The sequence below is a fragment of the Leucopleurus acutus genome, assembly GCF_964270905.1.
Source record: "Leucopleurus acutus genome assembly, chromosome: 1".
In the NCBI taxonomy this organism is placed as follows: Eukaryota; Metazoa; Chordata; class Mammalia; order Artiodactyla; family Delphinidae; genus Leucopleurus; species Leucopleurus acutus.
The window spans coordinates 168904329-168926415 of record NC_139142.1 but is presented as its reverse complement, the minus strand read 5'-3'; the positions used below and the strand labels follow the sequence as shown (position 1 = coordinate 168926415).

Below are 22087 nucleotides of genomic sequence, written 5' to 3'. Positions count from 1 at the left end.
GCCCTGCGGACGAGACCCTGGCAAGGTTGGCTTCATGCGGTCCGGTTTGCACAAGGCTTCGGGGTGGTTGCAATACCTGAGAGGGGTACGTACTATCACAGGAAGGCCCCAGGCAGTGCCGCCAGGAAGAGGGTTTCTTTCCCGGCTCACAGCGTCTCTCAGCCACCGTCTTGCAGCTCCTCGTGTGGACACAGTCCACCTTCCTAGACTGGAAGCCCTGACCACAGGCTGACGTACAGGGCCTCCAAGGGCCTGCGTGCCAACATGTGTCACAAGCCCGCGACGAGCAGTTCCTCCAAAAGGTGGGTCTGAAATGAGAAAAACAAACAAAAAGGTGGACAATGAGAGAAAGTGGGGTGTCACTTCTTGCTGGGATCAAGCCTTTTACTGTACTGTACTTTCAGTGTAGCAAAGGCTTGACAATTACGACCTTATTCAACAGGAAACTCATCTGCATTGTTCCTGGCTGACTAAGCAAAGTGGTGGAGGAATCACAACCTCAATAGAGGCAAGCAAACCATGTGTTTCCGTGAACCTCTGGCACCACATCAAGGCACACACCTCAAAAGACACACTCTCCTGATGAGCTGGAGCAGATCGATTTAAGGAAGAGAAGAAAGACACATTTGTTAACAAACTGTAAGCTCCGTTTATATAAGCACTTGAAATATATTCTGGTATGAGTATGAATTTGTTTGTGAGCAACCTTCTCTGCTAAGAGGAGTGCTCTAGTTTACATTTAGGACACACTATATAACTCGTAGTGAGAGATAAAAAAGACCTTTTGGGAAGAGGGATCTCTTTCTAGCCTCCTTACTCTTTAAAACAGAATAGAAAGTTAATGTCCTCTGTTTTGTTGTTGTCAAAAAGGGTCCACTGTACGTGTATATTTATTTGACAACCATGTGCCAGAGAATTTTCCAAATACTTTACATAGATTGACTCCTTTAATCCTCACAACTACCCTACACAGTAGCTACTTAATTTTTTTAATTGAAGTATCGTTGATTTACAATATTATATTAGCTTCAGGTGTACAACATAGTGATTCAATATTTTTATACTTTATACTCCATTTAAAGTTATTATAAAATACTGACTATATTCCCTGTGCTGTGCATTACATCCTTGTACCTTATTTATTTTATACCAACTGGTTGACACCTCTCAGTCTCTTAGCCCTGTCTTGCCCATCCTCCATGCCTTTCCCCCGCTGGGTAACCACTAGTTTGTCTCTGTATCTATGAGTCTGTTTCTGTTACAGTCATTCGTTTTATTTTTTAGATTCCACATATAAGTGACAGCATATGTATGATATTTGTCTTTCTCTGTCTGACTTTCTTCCCTAAGCATATATACACTCCAGGTCTATCCATGTTGTTGCAAATGGCAAAATCTCATTCTTTATGGCTGAGTAATATTTCACTGTATATGTACCACATCTCCTTTATCCATTCATCTGTTGATGGCTACTTAAGTTGTTTCCATATCTTTCCATATCTATTATGGAAAGATATGGAAAGCCGCTCCGTGGCATGTGGGATCTTCCCGGACCAGGGCACGAACCCATGTCCCCTGCATCGGCAGGTGGACTCTCAACCACTGTGCCACCGGGGAAGCCCAATCTTTTTGAATTTGTGTTTTCATTTTCTTCAGGTTTATACCCAGGAGTGGAATTGCTATATCATCTGGTAGTTCTCTTTTTACCTTTTTAAGGAATCTCTATACTGTTTTCCATAGCGGCCGCACTAACTGACATTCCCACTAACAGTGTACAAGTGTTCCCTTTTCCCATCCTCAGCAGCATTTATTATTTGTTGTCTTTTTGACAACAGATATTCTGACAGGTGTGAGGTGATATTTCATTCTGGTTTTGATATGCATTTCCCTGATGATTAGTGATGTTCAGCACCTTTTCATGTGCCTGTTGAATGCCCTCTGATTTTTGAACAGATATTTACCCTGGAGCGTGAGCCACCTTAGTGGACCCACTTTGGGGTATCTGCTCTTGTTCCCTCGGGCAGGGTTCCTGGAACTGATGTACTTGTACCACATGAGAATGTCTCCCCATCCCCTAAGATGACTGGAAGAGGGCCCTAACCTGAGCTGGTTCAATGACTGTCTTTCTCCCAGGAACTTGGAAGTTGCTGGAACAAGACATATAAACCTGAAGGCTGGAGTAGTGGTGGCCATACTCTGCCACATGGGCCAGAGAAGTAGAATAAAATAACATTCAGAAAGAACAAAGAATGAAGCAGAAACACACAGAGCTGCAGAGCTGAGAGGAGAAATTACTCCTCATTTCTTGGTTACAGTCCTTCCTGAGGTCTCACAGCATTATCCCTTTGGATCGAGACATTTTTGTGTTCCTATAAAAGGCTCCCTATCAGCGCACATAATCCATAAGGAGTGTTGAAACACCACTGGAAATGTAATAAGGTGGAGAAAATTCTGATCACCTGAACTTCTCTTAAGAGACTATTACACATAGTTGGAAGCAATACTTTGATTAGCCAGTAGGGGGAGACTCTATCAAAGGGTTTACTTAATACTGTCCCATCAAACTGTTTATAAGATTTGTAAGAGGAAAAGGGATGAGGGTGTCCTGTTAACTGCAGGGTTTTTGTTTTCTCCAGTGGGTATGAAGCTTAGGGGGCCAAAAGTTGAGTTGCTTTGGACAAGAGGGCAGAGACTGAGTACTCTTCAGCCATCCCCTATGCAGAGATCAGCTTTTCTACTGAAAACAGTTGAACAAATATTCCAGGGATACTCAAAGAAGACATTTTAGAAGATACCAAATTGTTCTGAGAATGGTGGTCCTATCTTAATAAGAACTCTCCCACCCTCTTTGTATAACTCATTCCAAGTTGACTTTTGTTGTTTCCAGCCCAAAGGACCTTAACTAATACAGCCTCTTTTTCTGCTTTGTTAGAAGACAGGGCCAGTGGGAAGTCAGAAGAAACTATTTAGCTTCCTAAATATGAAAGGTGAGGGGGGTGCAAGGAGCTAGAGACCAAGGCAGATGCTGAAACCCAAGAGGCTGGTCATTGAGGACCCAGTAAAAGAATGCAAGATCGGTCCAGCAGAGAGCATCACTTCCTTCCGGGCAGGGATGGGACTGGGGATGGGGATGCCTGAGCTAGGGGGACACAGTCTGGGCACCAACACTGTGCACACAATTGGAACTCGTGTTTTTCTATGCAAAACATGAAAGTAGAAATGGCAGCAGAAATCATAACAGTAACCCTGTTTCTACTAGTCTGTCTTAATTTCTCATTCCTATTCAGTCCAGCTCTGCTCCTACCTCAAATAACCCGTTTCATCATCAGCCAGATGGAACTACTGATTCTGTAGGGCAGTAGATTTCAAGTCTGGCTTACTATCAGAGGTATGTAGGCAGCTTTAAAAAGACATAGATTAGGAAAGAATTAAAAACAAAAGACAAACAAACGAACAAAAGAGATACAGATTGGCAGGTTCCACTCCTCCCCAAGATTCTAATTCATTAAGTCCCAGTTGAGGCCCAAGAATCTTTAAAGAAACTTCCCAGGGAATTCTGACTCATGGCTGAGGTTAGGAATTACCTCTTTGGGGAACAAACTCTCTGGGTCCTCCAGCACGTCCTCAGATCCCTGTGTTGTCTTCTTGCCATAATGTGGGCTAGTTTACCCTGATAATTCTCACTCCCTTTATAACTCTTTTCAGTGGAAGCCACACCTCCCAAACCCTTCCCAGGGCCAATAATAGAGGCTAGCAGATGACCTGCTCACCACTGATTCTCTACCAGTGGCCACTAACAATGTTACTCCTTGTAACACACCCTCTAATATTTACTGAGGCCGTACTATGGCAACTGGGGGTCTCCAGCCCACCCACTGCATTGTAAAATGAGATCTAGTACCTCACCTACCTTCAGCGAGCTCACAGGAAGCATGCCCAGTCAGCAGAAGAGGTCTGTGGGGGGAAATGAGGCCAGAAAACTGCAAAAGAGACCCAGAGAAGCTCTCTAAAGTAACCTAGTCCTTCTTCCATAAACCACCAGATATTTGGGGAAAACTAACAGCATGAAAGAAAAGTACTAGGACACTAGTACTAAAAGCTGAACAGCCAACCCTGGAGGAAGCAGAAACAATAGAGAAAATGAAAGGCAACTTTACTCTTTTCCCCCTTCAGGTCTAGGAATTTTTCTTCTATTACTTCTTTTATGTCTACCCTTTCAGTTCATTTCCATATCTCTTTCTCTAAAACCCCACTTAATCAGATATCCTCGTGATAGATCCTTCCATGCCTTTTATCCTTTCTATTCTATTTTTTGCTTCTTGTTTTGGTTGGAAAGTTCATGGCGTATCCGAGGGACTGAAAGAAGGACAGTGGCTGGAAGAGTGAGACAGACTGAGGTCTCGAATGAGGGTGTGCAGGGAAGTAGGACTTGACCGTGCAATATTTTATAGGGCACATTGTGGATTTTAGTCAACCTTTTCCCTAAGAGCAAGTGAAGCCTCTAAAGTGATGTTAATCTAGCAGGGAGACGGGGTGTGGCGGTGGTATGATCAGATTTGCATTTTGGAAAAGATTACTCTGGCTGCAGTGGGGAGACTGGGTTGGAAAGGAGCATGGATGGGTGGAGGGAGACCAGTTGGATGGCTTGGCCAGGGGTGATGGTGGTAAAGATGGAAAAAGGTGGATGGGTTGGAGAAAAAATACAAAGAGCCAAAAGTCATGTAAAAAGTAACCAGAAAAGTACAAATTACAATAAGATATTTCATCCATCAGATTGGCAAAAGTTTTAAAATATTGAAAAACCTATATAAAGTTGATGAAAAGGGGGACTCTCATATACTGTTGGTGTAGACATTTTGATGGTTATTTAGTAGTGTCCAAATGAGCATGTCTGTCAATTCAAGTCCATGTCTAAAATGTATCCCATAAGAATATTACCCTTTGTGCATAAAGATGTTCCGGATGTTTACCGCAGCATTTGTTTGTAATCGCAAAAAAATTGGAAACAATCAAATTCCATTAGAAATGGAGTGAGGTAACATTAAGTACAACAATTCAAAAGAATAAAGTGACTCATGTACTTGGATGGGAAATAGCTCTATAATGTATTGATAAGCAGAAAAAACAAGTTTCAGAAAAATATATCCAGTATGTTATAAAGAAAGCTCAAACCACGTAGGTGTTTGTAATATAAATATATCTTTGAGCATGCAAAGTAAAACATCTGGGATGATACCTATCAATCTGTGTGTGGTCTCCATCTTCCGAACAAAATTGGAAACTGGGTTTTCTGTTGAGAATAAGGGCAGCTGTTCCAGACATTTTCCATTTGAGGAGAATGGTTCTGGCTGGAATTGTTTTGGGAATAGGAAATGCAGCTGACCCTACATTGCCAAACCTTACTGAAGGCTCAAAATAGAAACAGAGCCAGTTGTCAAGGTCATCTCATTTTCTCCAGCAAGACTCAGGATGTGGAGGAGGAAGGAAGAGCCATAGAGTGAGCATCTTCTATGACCAAGGCTGCTTAAGTGCTTCACACTAAACCAATTAATCAAAGCTTCCCCCAAACAAGATAACCTACAGACTAGGAGAAAATATTTGCAAATGATGCGACCGACAAGGGCTTGATTTCCAAGATAAAGTAAGAGCTCACACAGCTCAACAACAACAACAAAAAAAAAACAGAAAACCCTATCCAAAAATGGGCAGAAGACCTAAACAGACGTTTGTCCAAAGAAGAAATACAGATAGCCAATAGGCACATGAAAAGATGCTCAACATCGCTAATTATTAGAGAAATGCAAATCGAAACTATAATGAGGTACCACCTCACACCAGTCAGGATGGCCATCATTAAAACGTCTACAAATACTAAATGCTGGAGAGGGTGCAGAGAAAAGGGAACCCTCTTACCCTGTTCGTGGGAGTGTAAGGTGGTGCAGCCATTGTGGAAGACAGTACGGAGGTTCCTTAGAAAACTAAAAATAGAATTACCATGTGATCCAGCAATCCTACTCGCAGGCATATATGCGGAGAAAACTATAATTCAAAAAGATACATGCACCCAATAGCCAAGACATGGAAACAACCTAAGTGTCCACTGACAGATGAATGGATAAAGAAGATGTGGTACCTATATACAATGGAATACTACACAGCCATAAAAAGAATGAAATCATGCCATTTGCAGCAACATGGATGCAACAAGAGATTGTCATACTAAGTGAAGTAAGTCAGAAAGAGAAAGACAAATACCATACGATATCACTTATGTGTGGAATCTAAAATATGACACAGGGCTTCCCTAGTGGCGCAGTGGTTGAGAGTCCGCCTGCCGATGCAGGGGACACGGGTTCGTGCCCCGGTCCAGGAAGATCCCACATGCTGTGGAGTGGCTGGGCCCGTGAGCCATGGCTGCTGAGCCTGCGTGTCCGAAGCCTGTGCTCCGCAACGGGAGAGGCCACAACAGTGAGAGGCCCGTGTACCGCCAAAAAATAAAATAAGATAAAGTAAAATAAAATACGACACAAATGAACCTGTCTTTCAAACAGAAACAGAATCACGGACATAAGAGAATAGGCTGGTGGTTGCCAAGGGGGAGGAGGTTGAGGGAGGGATGGAGTGGAAGGCTGTTGTGAGCAGATGTAAGTTTTTATATATAATGGATAGACAGTAAGGTCCTACTGTATAGCACAGAGAACTATATTCAATATTCTATGATAAGCCATAATGGAAAAGACTATTTAAAAAAAAGAATGTCTATATGTGTATAACTGAATCACTTTGCTGTACAGCAGAAATTAACACAACATTGTAAATCAACTCTACTTCAATTAAAAAAAAAAAACCTAGCATAATTTCGCACCGACAATAATACCCCATTGTGCAGACTAGGAGGTTAGGTAGTCCAAGGTTACACAAGAAGAGAGTGGTAGAACTCCAAATTTCCCCATTAGTGTGCCCTCTTGGCTTTCTCCTCACTTTCTCTGGCTGGAGCACGCTCCTCTGGGGTGGTGGAGTCGCCAGACGGAAGGGGTCTGGGTGACCTCTGAGTGACCTCAGGGAACAAAGTTCTTCTACCCCTAAATCATCTATCAGCTCAGACTTTTATAAAAGAGGGAAGCATTTTTTTTCTTGTGTAAGCCCCTTAACAAGATAAAAGTTAATTTTATTCTCTGCTAAAGTAAATTTTATTCTCTGCTAATAACGTTGGATGTTATTCTGTGCCAACGTCCTAATCAAACAGTTTCTAAACAAAGGAATAATGTAGTTCATAGAAAACACTAGGTTACAGATTTAATCTGTAAGCCTAAATGAAATATTATTAGGCTTCATCAACTTTGTATATAGAGGAAAAAATACCTGTCTATTCTCAATGCTACTTTTTCCTTTCTCTTTGGGGTGTCTCTATATGTTGAACATCCAAATAATTTGTGATGATAAATAGTACATGTTAATGAGTATTTTGGTATAATACATACTATTGAGGATGGCACCATGAGAAATCATAATTTAGTAGGAACTGTCCATTATGAGAGGTGGTATAGAGGACAGATGATGCCACTTTCAGGCGGTCATAGTCACTACTGAGGTGGCAGAGGTTGTGTGCTGCCCTAGGGCGGGGCCGGTACCTCCTGTCATCACATCCGGACTCAGAACGGTTGGGGTGTTGACAAATTATATGATGCTGCTGCTGCATCCTCACAGCGCGACCCAGGCAACGTCCAGGACACTGGAACAAAAGCACAATGCAGTATAAACAACACTGGGAGCTCATGCATGCATGCTGGGGTTCCAAAACCATGTGCTGCGGCGGCATTGCTAAGGACTAGCTGCAGGGGATCAGCTGTACCCGAGGGAAGTTAGGGAGGATGTAAGCCCAGCTCTAAGGACCAGACAGCCCTCCTTTAGAGCCAGAAGTTTCCTTTCCTCTTTTCCCCCAGAAACTTAGACCACCTCTGGGCAGAAGGGGAAAGGACAGGGCCAATCTGTAATTGACCAGGCTTAGGTTCAGAAATGACTATGCTTAAAACCATAAGCCATGGGCAAGTTTGGGTTTTCCTGCTCAGAGCAAAAATGAAGGCTATGTGTTGAGGTGAGTTTAATTACAGAAAAAAATATTTTGACATGCAGTTCTTAAATTTTTCTGTACTCATAACACCTATTAATTTTTCTTGTAATTTGTTTTATGCTTGAAAAGGTCTTTCCCATCCTGGTAGTTCTAGTCCAGTTTAATTACTTTTACACTGAGCACTTTAATCAAGTCCGAATTTATTCTGATGTACGCCGTGAGTCTGGGCTCTCATTTTACTTGTTTTTCCTACATTAGTTGACCAATTTCCCTCATACAATCTTTTTTTTTTCCTAACAACAATATTGTGATATAATTCACATACTGCACAAGTCACTGTTTAACGTATACAATTTAATGGTTTTTAGAGTTGTGCAACCATCACCACAATCAATTTTAAGACATTATCACCATCCCCAAAAGAAACCCTGTACCCTTTAGCATCTACTCCCAATTCCTCCCATGGCCTCTCCCCCTCAGGCCTAGACAACTGTTCAGCTACATTTTTCTCTAGAGATTTACCTATTGTAGACACTTCATATAAATAGAATCATACAATATGTGGTCTTTTGTGTCTGCCTTCCCTCCCTGACCATAATGTCTTTAAGGTTCATCACCTTGTAATACATATTAGTTTATTCTTTTTAATGGCCAGATGATATTCCATTGTACAAATACACCACATTTATCTATCTGTCAGTTATTTCTAATTTTTGGAGTTTTATTATGGGTTTGACTTGAGTTATTCCCACTCTTTGGTTCTTATAAATAATGCTGCTATGAACATTCATGTACAGGTTTTTCTGTGAACCTGTTTTCATTTCTCTTCGGTACATACCTAGGAGTAGAATTACTGGGTCATATGGTAACCCATACATTTAACCTTTTGAAGAACTGTCAGACTGTTTTCCAAAGTGGCTAGACCATTTTTCATTCCCGCTTGCGAAGTATTTAGGTTCCAATTTCTCCATGTCCTCATCAACACTTACTACTATCTCTCTTTGTGATTAGCATTTCCCTAATGACTAATGATGCTAAGTTTCTTTTCCTGTTCGTATTGGCCGTTTGTAAGTCTTTATTGGAGAAATGTCTATTCAGATCCTTTTCAATATTTTAATTAGTTTATTTGTGTTTTTATTATTGAGTTTGAGTGTTCTTTATATATTTTAGAAACAAGTTCCCTTTCACATATATGATTTTAAAATACTTTCTCCCACTCTGTGGGCTGTCCACTTTCTTGATCATGTCCTTCGTAGCAAAAAAAGTTTTTAATTTTGATGTGGTCCAATTTATTTTTGTTGTTGTTGTGGCTTATGTTTTGGTGTCATATCTAAGAAACCATCTCCTAATCCAAAGCATGAAGATTTATGGCTAAATTTTCTTCCAGGAGCTTTATTGTTTTAGCTCTTAAGTTTAGGTCTCTGATAAATTTTGACTTAATTTTTTGTATATTGTAGGCTAGGAATTCAAGTTCTTTCTTTTGTATGTGGCTATTCAGTTGTCCTGCACCGTTTGTTGAGGAGATTATTCTTTCCCCATTGAATGGTCTTGTCACCTTTGCAGAAAATCAGTTGACATAGATACATGGATTTATCTCCAGACTTTCAACTCTCTTTCATCAGTCTATGTGTCTATGCTATGCGAGTACCACACTCTCATGATTATTACAGTTTTGTAGTAAGTTTTGAAACTGAGATGTCTGAGCCCTCCAACTTTGTTCTTTTTCTAGATTGTTCTGGCTATTCTGGGTCCTTTATATTTCCATATGAATTTTAGGATCAGCTTGTCAATTTCTGCAAAGAAGCTGGGATTTTGAAAGGGATTGTGTTGAATCTGTAGATCAACTTGGGGAGTGCTGTCATCTGAATAACATTAAGTCTTTTGATACATAAATATAGGATGTCTTTTCATTTATTTAGATCTTCTTTAATGTCTGGGGAAAAAAAACTTTCTGTAGTTTTATACTATTTTTTTTTGAACTATTCTTCCCTCTATGATGAGCTGCCTTTGAACTTTAAACTCATTTTACATGGGTCTGTTTCTGTACTCTAATTATATTCCATGACTCACATCTATTCCTCTACTAATGCTGCACTATTTTACTACAAGAGCTTTGCGGCACGCTTTGACATCAGATAAGGAAAGTCTTTCTATACCTCTAGTAATTTGCTTTTCTAAAAATTTCTTGTCCTCACTCATTCTCCCATATGAATGTCAAAACTATTGTAAGTTCCGAAAAAAGAATTCTACTGTAATCTGAATTGGAATTACATTACATATTTCAGTTCATTTAAAGGAATGGACTGTTCAACTTTTCTGTTATGTGTTTCAACAGTGTGTTACATTTTTCTTTATAGGTTCTGTGATGGTTAATTTTATGTGTCATTTCTCACCCATACCTGATCAGGTGAAATTTAATGAGGCTTTGGACTTGGAATCGGTGTTGGAATGGGTTAAGACCTCTGGGGATATTGAGATGGGGTGAGTGTATTTTGCACATGAGAAGGACGTGAATTTTGGGGGGACCAAAGGGCATAATGTTATGGACCCATTTGTATCTCCTCAAAATTTATATATTGAAACTCTAGCCACCAATGTGACTGCATTTGGAGATAGGGTCTCTAAGGAGGTTAGAGGTTAAATGAGGCCATAAGGGTGGGGCCTTAATCTGACAGGAATAGTGTCCTTATAAGAAGAGGAAGAGACACCAGAACTCTGTGTGTGTGTGCACAGAGAAGAGACCATGTGAGGATGTAGTTAGAAGGTGGCTGTCCACAAGCCAGAAAGAGAAGTCTGACCAAAACCAACCCTGACAGCAGCTTGATTTTGGACTTCTAGCCTCTAGAACTGGGAAAACATAAATTTCTGCTGTTTAAGGCACCCAATCTGTGGTTTTCTCTTATGGTGCCCTGCAGACTAAGACAGGGTCTACTACACATTTCTTAAGCATTTTTTCCCAGGTATTTTTTATTATAACAGCATTCAAGGTGGTATTTGGAATACCGGTTCTGAAACTTCTGTGCACATATTACTAGTGTTCCTCTGCTCCTTTTCTTGAAGCCTGCTCTTGTCCCTATTGCCTCAAATCCATCTATCCAACACGAAGGTCCTCCCACGCTGGGCAGCCTGAGAGTATGTCCTCATCCACTCCCTCTGGCCACAGCCAGAAAAAGCAAGAGGTGGCTGGGAGAATCAGGAACTTGATATTAAAACACCTTTGTTGCAAGCTTCCCAGCAAGAGGCATCATAATAAAGTGAGCCCATCTGAACCCCATGGATGACGGAGGCAGGAAGGTCAGGCCGCCGCGCTCCCTGGGTCCCAGTCCAGTGGAAGATGAGTGTGTTCTCTGCACGGCCTTCATAAGCATCATATCCAAGACCCTGGCCAGCTCAGAGGATGGTCCGGAGCAGCCCAGGCGACCGAAAGAGAGGCCACCGTGGCTGCAGATCCGCCCCTCAATCCCCACCTGGGTGAAACTTCAGAGACTGGACTGTCATTCCTGGGGCACGTCTCCCCTCCCCCACTCTTCTGTCTTCCGTGTTGGGGGGGAGGGGGATAGTTCTTGTTCGAAGAAATCCTTGGTTCTTCCAATTCTAGTTAATAAACTTGATGCTCCAGAAAGATGTATCACACTCTGCTTTGCATCATCCCTGCACAGAACTGGGGCTGTGCATTTTCCAGTTAGACAAGTGTGTAGCCATGTAGTGCTTGGAGTTAATCAGAACAACTAAAGGGGAAAATGACCTAAGAGAATTAGCACAATGACTCCCAGCAGCAACAACTGCTGCACTGCAGGGCAGAAATGCAGGAAGTGTGAAGCACCTTCCTGCACTAACATTACCGAACATTTTCAGAAGGGCCGAGGGGAACTTTTGGTCCCTGCAGCCTGTGTTAATTACAACAGAGAGGCCCATGAAAGGATAAGAAGGTCCCGTGAACCAGCCTGTGCGTGGTGTGGTAAGGTCCCTGTGCAGCTGAGTTTCATGACTGTCACGCAGCAGTTGGGCTCTCCTCTTCCCCCGTGCGGAGGGGCCCTGATGCATGGGTTTATTTTATTTTATTTTTTGATGTATACCATTTTAAAAGTCTTTATTGAATTTCTTACAATATTCCTTCTGTTTTATGTTTTGGTTCTTTAGCCACGAAGCACGTGGGATCTTGGTCCCCGACAAGGGATCCAACCTGTACCCCCTGCACTGGAAGGCAAAATCTTAACCACTGGACCACCAGGGAAGTCTCTTTTTTAATTTTTTTTGATGCATGGGTTTCACCACAGGGAGTGTATGATTATAGTAAATGATCATACTTTCAAAACACTAGATTTGTCAGCATTACCTGGTTCCCTGGTTCAATAAGCCCTGGAACACACGGGTGACTGGAGCAGGGGCTTCTTCCCAGAGGCCTCTCTCTGGGGGCACATGCTCTCGGAGGCATCACCTGTACAGTCCCATTGGCTCTTGTCCGCTTACAGGTCACTTGCCGACTGCGGAATCCTTCACCGCAAGACACAGAGCACTCTGACCATGTGCCCGTGAACCACCTAAGAACAAAAACTACAGGAGCTTAGTAAGGACTGGTAGGACAGATCCAACAGGGAGTGCCTTCCAAAGGAAAAATTGATCCTAAGATGATGACTGTTTCAGGGCCCTCACACGTCTCTCTGGAAATGGGCAGCAGCACAGATAACTCCCAGCCATATGCTCAGATTTTCTTTTACTCAGAGAAGCAACAGAATCACCACGTAGAGACAAGCAACATAGGGGTGGGATAGAGCCGTCTTCAAGTATGTAAGGAGCCGTGACTTGTGTGGCTTCATAGAGTACAGCTAGGGCAAAATTAGGTGGAAACTTCAAAAAGGTGGATTTCAACTCACTGAAAGCAAAGGGAATATTACTGGATATTACTAAATCACCTATGTGCTCTTTGTGCTCTGAGACATTCGCATGTTTTCTAATGTAATTGTCATCTTGTTCCCATTCTTGCAATGAGGACAGCGATGTCCACAAGGTTAAATAGCTATGGTCCCATAACTAACATGCCAAGAAAGCTGGGACTGCTTCTAGATTTATCTGACCCTAAAGTTCATAATGATTATAGAAGACTGAACTTGGAAGTGGACACCTTGGAGATATTGGGTGCTCTGTCACTCAAGATGTTCGAGCTGCCACCAGGATACTGAAGAGTAGGGGTTCCTAACCTGAGCCCCATTGTTCTGCCAGGGAACCATGGACTTGGATGGGAAAAGGATTACATCTTTATTGCCACTAAACTCTAACGGCAATTGTATTGCCTTCAATTGTAAAAATGTAGGCAACAACATCTAGTAGTAATAGCAATACCTGTGATTTTGTTAGCAATAGAAATCATAGCTGCTTTCACATGACATGAAAATTGTGGCAGGCATCCAAAACAGCAATTATATTCATCACCATTTCAAAATCAATTGTACTAGTAGATCCTGTTATTTAGTGTGTTAAGAGAGAAGCAAATTTCCTATTACATCACACATTTGAAACTACTTCAGTAACTATATTTCAATATAATTAATTGGATTCCTCTGTAGTCAAGTATATTTTATTTTTATAGATTTAAAACCCTTGATTGAGAAGGGAGCCATAGGCTTCTCTAGACTATGGAGGGATCCGTGGCACTGAAATGTGAAGGACCCCTGATGTAGAGGGATCTAGGGTTAGATGATCTCTACTGTTTCTTCTAGGTATGAAAGTGTATGACAGTTTTTTCTAGGAGTGGCTAAAGGCTTGAGAGTACTTAATAAATAAGGATAAATTTCCCAATGTGAATTCTCATTGTGAGAATCAACAATTGATATAAACCAGTTTTCTTGGATCAAATTCCTCCTAGTTATTCTAGCATCAGTTTGCTGCTTCCTGAGGGACAGATGACTCTTGCACAAGCTCTTCCTTTGAAGGATAGGAAGAGCTCATGCAAGAGTCAAGGTGCCTACGGCACTGCAAAAGAGGTCAAGGTGCCCACGGTATCCATGGCTCTTCTAATAACGTGTTCCGAGGCACCTCTTTTGTTTCACGGTGTGACCATGCCTCCCACTTCTCCTCCAAGGCACAGATCATGGATCCGGGGTGGGCATTTGCACAGCGCAGTGAGCTGTACAACATTATGTACACCTCCGATTCCTCCTCAGTAAAATGAGGTTGATTAATAGTGTCTGCCTCACAGGTTTGTGCTCAGTAAGTACTACTACTGTTTGGTTTTTGTCTTGGTTTTTTTTTTGTTTGTTTTTACTGTGAATTTTGGCATTGTGAACAAAAATATTGCCTGCCATGTCAGTAAACAAAGGATGTTGCAGCCATCAAGCCATCACATTACAGCTGCCCTGACGGTGCACCACCCCGAGGAGACTCAGAATGAGAAAGCACAGGACACTGGCCCCAGATAGTGGAGGTGCACATCAAAGGAATGATTTCGGTAAGCCCAGACTCTTGCATCTTCCCATACAGACAAAGGCGCTAAAATCCTTAACTTGAGATAGCTGGTTTTCTTTAATTAACAGTAATATTTTGATGTTCCAACTACCTGGTCTTTTGTTGCAAAAACTCCTATATATCTTGGTTCCCCACTCCCCACCTTGCCACTTCAGAACAGTTTCTCAGCATTATCTGCGATGCTATGTCCCAAGCCTGAAGTCCTCAGAATGTCCGTCGAATAAAACATACCTCTCGACTTTTAGGTTGTGCATTATTTTCAGTCGATGGCATCATTGGTCAATTATCTGCTAGGGACTATGCTATTCAATCATTCATTCATTTTTTTAACAAATATTTTTAGAGAGTGTACAATGGGGCGATCACTGTGCTGAGTGCTGGGGATAACTCGTTAAACACACCAGCTGTGGATTTGGGTCTCATAGAACCGATGGTCCAGTATGTGGGCAAGACAGGCAGATTGTGGTAAGAGCTGTGCAGAAGAATGACATGGAAATAGAAAAACATATAGCACAGGGGTCTGGGTTAGTTTGGGGACTAGAAAGTTTTCCTGAAAATAGATGAATAAGAATAACTAAGTGAAAAGAGAGTAAGCAGTATGTGCAAAGGCCCTGAGTCAGGAGACAGAACGGTATATCGAAGGGACAAAAAAGACTATTGTGGATGGAGATCCAATAACCAGGCTGGGAGACACAGCAATGAGGCAGAAAGGCAGCCTGAGACCCAAGCACGCAGGGACTTTTATTCTTTCACTCACCTATTTGGTCAGGCAGCAAATAGGTACTGGGCACTTACTATGTGCAAGGCATTATTTTAGACATTGGGGGACAAAATGAACAAGATAGACACAGTCCCTATGCCAGGAACTTTGACCTTTGTCCTAGGAACAATGGGAAGGCATGGAAGGTTGTTTATTTTTTTTAAACATCTTTATTGGAGTATAACTGTTTTACAATGCTGTGTCAGTTTCTGCTTTATAACAAAGTGAATCAGCTATACGTATACATATATCCCCGTATCTCCTCCCTCTTGCGTCTCTCTCCCACCCTCCCTATCCCACTCCTCTAGGTGGTCACAAAGCACCGAGCTGATCTCCCTGTGCTATGCGGCTGCTTCCCACCACTAGATACCTGTTTTACATTTGGTAGTGTATATATGTTCATGCCACTCTCTCAGTTCGTCCCAGCTTACCCTTCCCCTTCCTCATGTCCTCAAGTCCATTCTCTAAGTCCGCGTCTTTATTCCTGTCCTGCCCGTAGTTTCTTCAGATCCATTTTTTTTGTTTTTTTGTTTAGATTCCATGTATATGTGTTAGCATACAGTATTTGTTTTTCTCTTTCTGACTTACTTCACTCTGTATGACAGACTCTAGGTCCATCCACTTCACTACAAATAACTCAATTTCGTTTCTTTTAATGGCTGAGTAATATTCCATTGTATATAGGTGCCACATCTTCTGTATCCATTCATCTGTCGATGGACACTTAGGTTGCTTCCATGTCCTGGCTATTGTAAATAGAGCTGCAATGAACATTGTGGTACAGGTCTCTTTTTGAATTATGGTTTTCTCAGGGTATATGCCCTGTAGTGGGATTGCTGGGTTGTATGGTAATTCTATTGTTAGTTTTTTAAAGAACCTCCATACTGTTCTCCATAGTGGCTGTATCAATTTGCATTCTCACCAGCAGTGCAAGAGGGTTCCCTTTTCAAGTGAGGAGCATCGTGATGAGTTTGTATTTAGGGTTTTTTTTTTTAAGGTTTTTTTCTAATGTGAACCGTTTTTAAGGTCTTTATTGAATCTGTTACAATATTGCTTCAGTTCTATGTTTTGGTTTTTTGGACGTGAGGCATGTAGGACCTTAGCTCCCCGACCAGGGATCGAACCCACACCCCCTGCATTGGAAGGCAAAGTCTTAACCACTGGACTGCCAGGGAAGTCCCATGGGTTTGTGTTTTCAAAGATGGTTCTTCTTATAGAGTGGACAAGGCACTCTAGAAAGGAGACAAAACTCAGGAGGCTCCTGGAGTGGTCCTAGTGAGGAATGATGATGGCTTGGACTCCATTGGTAACAGTGGGAATTGACAAGAACGGATGGAAGTGAGAGAAAAGTGGGAGTTCAGGATGTTGTCAATGTGATCTGGAACACTGGGGACGGATCAGATTTGGTGGAGATCATGAGTTTGACTTTGGACATTTTTAAAACCATTGATTTGTGTTGTCTGTGACACAGAAAGGTTAGTAATGGTTTTACCCCTGGGGGTAGAGTCTACAGAACTGTGCTTTTAACTAGTGCCTCTCATGATCTGGCCCACTGACTTATCTCCTGGGTAAACCCATGAAATCAGCTTCACTGTGCTCTTAAGGTACATTGTGAGTGCAGGAAACAGATTTAGGTAGCAATTAAGAGCAGATGCTGTGAAAGCAGACTACCTCAATGTGAATTCTGGCCCTTGTAACTGTGCGGCCTAGGGGAGTTGTTCCATCTGTAAAATAGAAAATGAACGACATCGACCTCAGAGGTGACTGTGAAGTGATCCACATAAAGTACTTAGCAGAGTGCCTTGTATGGTACATGCTAAACAACTCACAGTGGTCGAGTTATTAATTCCAAATGACTGGGCATTTTAAAACAAGCCAAAACCTGGTACTGATGAGATGACTACACATACCTCGAGGGGCAGTCCCAGATGTTACAGGGCTGGAACCCAGCCAGCGGCTTCTGGAGGTGCTCACAGAAGGCCTCACTCACTTCCTGCCCGTTGGCCATTACACACTGGGGTCTCTGAACTCGGGCTCCCAAGTGGCCGCAAGTGGCAGAACAATGTGTCCAGCTACCAAGCTCCCAGAAAGTCTCTGCAGAAAGAAAATGAATGTCATGACAGATGAGAAATGATGATGGGCTGGAGACAACCCGGCCAAAGACCACCGCCAGCTGTTTTCTGGTTACCTGCCTGTCTGGTGCTCTGAGTAGCAGACAGAGAATAAACCATCATACAGTGCAAGGGAGTCCGTTAAATCTCCTTTTCCCTCAGCTAGCTTACTGTAATAACTGGTGGGAATGGCAGCCAGAATGGGGCCCTCGGACCACAGCCTGGGTGAGGGGCTACTGCAGACCAGCTGGATCTGCCGGAAAAAGCCCAGAGAGAAGGCGGAGGTACCCTGTGCAGTGCGCTGGCTCCTCAGGACTCTCCAAGCAGAGCCAACAGGACAAGAGTGGAGGGTCTCTCAGGGGATGCCCTAAGGATGCCCCGTGGGTTCTATTTCTCCAAAGTGGATCAGGCCGAGAAATGAAAGATGTTTAGCAGGGAGCAGGGATTAAGCAGAAATGTTAATGTTGCATTTCAATTCCATTCTTACTTTTCCATTAATTCTGAATCTAAATTTCAGATTATTCCTGAAACTGCATACATAATTTGTCCTGGAGACATCTGGAAAGGTGAAAATGGGAGTTTCCTTTAGAAACGTTGAAGCTGACCCCCTCCAATAATTATAACGGTTTTTACTTTAATCCCCCTTCCAAGCAGCCTTTTCCTTCACTTTTGACACTTGGTAAAAAGACGAGGTAGGACATGATGATGACACATTTGTGTATGATCACAGAAAGTGCCAGATTTTTTGTAATAATCACAAGTAATCGATAGCTACCAGCTGTGTCCGCAGGCTCCCTCACAGAGGGACTGATTTCTCTAACTTAATTGTTTTCCCGGTTTTCCTTTTGATTTTGGAATATTTGTCCTAAGTTGCATATGGTATCATTTGCAAAGGAGAAGAGAATATATTTTTAGTTGCCCCCCCCAGGATTACAGTTTATTTAAAACAAATTTAAAAAACAGCTAAGTTTATTGAGAATTTTCCAGGTGATAGGTACTGAGTTAAACACTTTAACATCAATTTTCATTTAATCCTTATGGCCATCTTGTGAATTAGATTAGTTTTACTTGCAGAGGTGGACACTTCAAAAAGCTAAGTGACTTTCCCAAGATCCTTCAGCTGGATTGGGGCCCAGTGTGTCTGTCTCCAAATCTAACTCTTTCTACTCTGTCACATTTCACAAAGACACCCTGATGATTCAAGGCAGGACACACATGCATTTCTTTAAAAAAATATATGCATTTTTTTACTGAGGTATAATTCATATACAATAAAATGCTCAGATATCAGGCATGTGGTTTTATGAGTTTTCACAATTGTATGCATTTATGTAACCGTGATCCAAAGCAAGGTATATAACATTTCATCACCCCTAAAATTTCCTCCTGCCTCTTTTTTAATCAATTTCCCTCTCCTCCAGGCAACCTACTTCTCCATTTCTGTTAGTATACATCAGTACTATCTGTTCCTGGACTTCATATGATACGTACTCTTGTATGTTTGGCTTTTTTTGCTTAACATAATGTTTTTGAGATATACCCATATTGTCCTGTATATCAGTCATTCATTCTTTTATTTTTATTGCTGAATAACATTTCATTGTATGAATACACCCACAAAGTTACACCTTATTCTCGTAAGTATTTTTGATTTTCTTAACTCTACCTCTCTCCCTTGGCCTCCTAAAGAGTTTTGCAAGCTGGAAATACCTAGATTAGGTTCTTGTGACCAAGTACTGATATGTGTGGAAAAAAATATTTGTGAAAGAAGACAAATGAAAGAATTGATTGCACAGTTCTTAGCAAATCTTCCCTCTGTTAATATTTACCAAGTTAGCAATTGTTTTGCAACTGGAAAACCAATGTCTGCATTACCACAAATAATGGTGCAGATTTGGGATATGACCTCTGTGGGCTTCCTCAGGAGTGAATTTTTTTTAAAAAACGTTCAATATGGAAAGAAAATGTTGAACCCCCGAAGGTTGAGGGGGAAGGAAAAAGCTGGCTGGACGCCTAGGAATAATTTTACTTATTGCAAAGTGCAAAACATGGAGGGTCTTTTAACTAATTCCTTTTCTTAGCACATGCCTTACCACCAGCAAATCCCCCAAAAAAGCCCAAATCCCAGACCTGAAGGTAGGGGTTCTCTTGTTGGCCCATTACTGTTGGTTTCAGTGTGGATGCCTGGAGCATATGCTGTTTATGGTCCTTGGGAAATAGAAGTTTACTGCCTGACTGTCTTTGTTCTGAGAAAAAAAAAGGAACACTTGTTTACCAATTAGAAGTTATCTAATTCTTGTTCCATCTTGGGTGTTCTGAAAGACGACAACTCCTGGGAAATAATTCCTTTCCAATAGAAATATTCCTTTCCAATACTGTCCCAGGACACTCAGGCTCACACAGATCTGGGGGCTATGTGTGGGGCTGGGTGTGCGGAGAGCCACGGGGGCTTAGTTAGAGTTATTAACTACGCTAACATGTAGCATCTCTGCATGTTTTCAGGGTTTACAGCCTAACTAACAAGGTAGGAAAAAATACATTCACCAGAATTCCAAAAGGGACTGGAGGAAGCAGCTGGGGCTTATAGGGCTCTTCCCCTCCAGACAGCTTTGGGAACAGAAGGGGTGATGTTTTACAGGGGACCTCACATGGTGAGGAGTGCATGAGTGTAAGAGCAGAAGGATGGTGGAGGAATGCTGTGTATTGTGTGATGTAAGACATTCTTGATTCCTCAGTCATGTGACCAAAGTCACAAGCTGCTTGACTGGAGAGACTTCTGAGAGAAGAGGCGTGCAGGGCAGAACTGAGACACCCACACAGACTCATGAGTGGAGAGGGGGAGAGGCAAGGAATAAGGCTGGGACTTCACAGGGAGCTTGGGGAAGGCACTGGAGAATCAGACAGGTTAAGCTTCCCCATTTGTTGACAATCTTCCATATTAAGATCCTAGAGGACCACAGAGGCTCTTTGGGAAGGGCCACATGGAGGTACACCAGTGCCCTTCTGATCAGCACTGAGAGTCAAGGAGGGCAGTATGGAGAACACTGAAAGAGATGACTATATATTTGGGCTCTAGTAAAAACTTTCTTTTTTCTTTTTTTTAAATAAGTTTATTCATTTCTTTATTCATTTATTTTTGGCTGTGTTGGGTCTTCGTGCACGGGCTTTCTCTAGTTGTGGTGAGTGGGGGCTACTCTTCGTTGTGGTGCATGGGCTTCTCATGGCAATCGCCTCTCTTTTTGCAGAGCACAGGCTCTAGGCACGCGGGCTTCAGTAGTTGTGGCATGTGGGCTTAGTAGTTGTGGCTCACGGGCTTAGTTGCTCTGCGGCATGCAGGATCTTACCGGACCAGAGATCGAACCCATGTCCCCTGTATTGGCAGGCGGATTCGTAACCACTGCGCCACCAGGGAAGTCCTCTAGTACAAACTTTCAATGAGTAGCAGGTTTCCTCAATTTATACAACGGGATAAAAGATTACTGCCTGGGCTTCCCTGGTGGCGCAGTGGTTGAGAGTCCGCCTGCCGATGCAGGGGACACGGGTTCGTGCCCCGGTCCGGGAAGATCCCACATGCTGCGGAGCGGCTGGGCCCGTGAGCCATGGCTGCTGAGCCTGCGCGTCCGGAGCCTGTGCTCCGCAGCGGAAGAGGCCGCAGCGGTGAGAGGCCCGCGTACCGCAAAAAAAAAAAAAAAAAGATGACTGCCTCCAACACTGTGCTATTGTAAATATCTAAAGAGTTCAGGAACATCAAAGTGCTTTGTGCATGACACCTATTCCAACTCCCCATCTATTTATGTCTCTGGGCTCCTCTAACTGCCAACAAGAAAAGCCATGGAGAAAGCTCTTTCCATCATCCTCTTAGTTTGGCTGTGGATTCTATAATCTCATACCAGTTCTGCCAGTGACTCAGTTTTATTCATTTATGAAACACTTATTTAATACTTACACCTGTGTTAGGTGCTGGAGAGACAAAGGACAATAATAAATGATCCCTAACGTCAGTCTAACTGACTTCTGTGATTAACTCTCAATCACTTCCAAACTCAGGGGGGGAAAGAGAAGTATTATTTATTGAGTCCTCAAACCCCTGCAAGTTAAAGCTCATTCTGGTGACAAGACTTCGTGAGCTCCAGATCTTATCCCTGACAGACAGCAGAAGAAGAAGCCAGCTTATCACCCTGTGCGGGGGGCTCACTGCAATGACCTTCCCCAAATTACAGTACTGACCCCACTACAAGATGTCTTAAGACTCAATTGATTAGTATTTGTTGAACACCTACTGCGTGCCTCATACTCTATTATATTGTTAGGACTGCAAAAGAAATACTAGACATGGTCTGTACCATTAAGGGACCCACAATTTAGCTGAGGAGACATAAATGAAAGAGGAAACAACTGGAGACCAATGTGTGTTAGGACTTAGGGACCAAGGGGTGAGACCACAGAAAGGAGAGGTCCAAAAAAATCAGAGAAGGATTCACACGGGAAATGGGAATTCAGTTGGCCCTACAGGATGGGAGGTATTGGGGCAACATGATAAAAGCAGTGAGCAGTATGAGTGCAATGAGCACTTTTCCTGGGTAAGCAATATGAATGGCAGCCACACTTCCAGGGAAGCAACATGGGGTGTGTGTGTGGAGGGGGGTTTGGAACACAGGGCAGGAAACCATGTTGCCTAGAACA

The 22087-nt window shown here is 42.5% G+C and overlaps 1 protein-coding gene and 1 long non-coding RNA gene across 2 annotated transcripts in view; one reads left to right on the top strand and one right to left on the bottom strand.

The window, feature by feature from the left end:
• ADAMTSL3 (ADAMTS like 3) overlaps nt 1-22087 on the bottom strand; it is a gene marked incomplete at both ends in the record, with an annotated part of 539369 nt that overhangs the window by 714 nt on the left and 516568 nt on the right. Inside the window, 6 exon segments of the mRNA XM_082852534.1 lie at nt 94-308; nt 7632-7732; nt 12408-12612; nt 17204-17387; nt 19535-19582; nt 19585-19650. Coding sequence (XP_082708660.1) covers nt 94-308; nt 7632-7732; nt 12408-12612; nt 17204-17387; nt 19535-19582; nt 19585-19650 — 819 coding nt within the window.
• LOC309970375 lies at nt 221-12350 on the top strand. Its single transcript, XR_014326684.1, has 3 exons — nt 221-302; nt 443-639; nt 12212-12350. It is a non-coding gene; the product is annotated as an uncharacterized lncRNA (long non-coding RNA).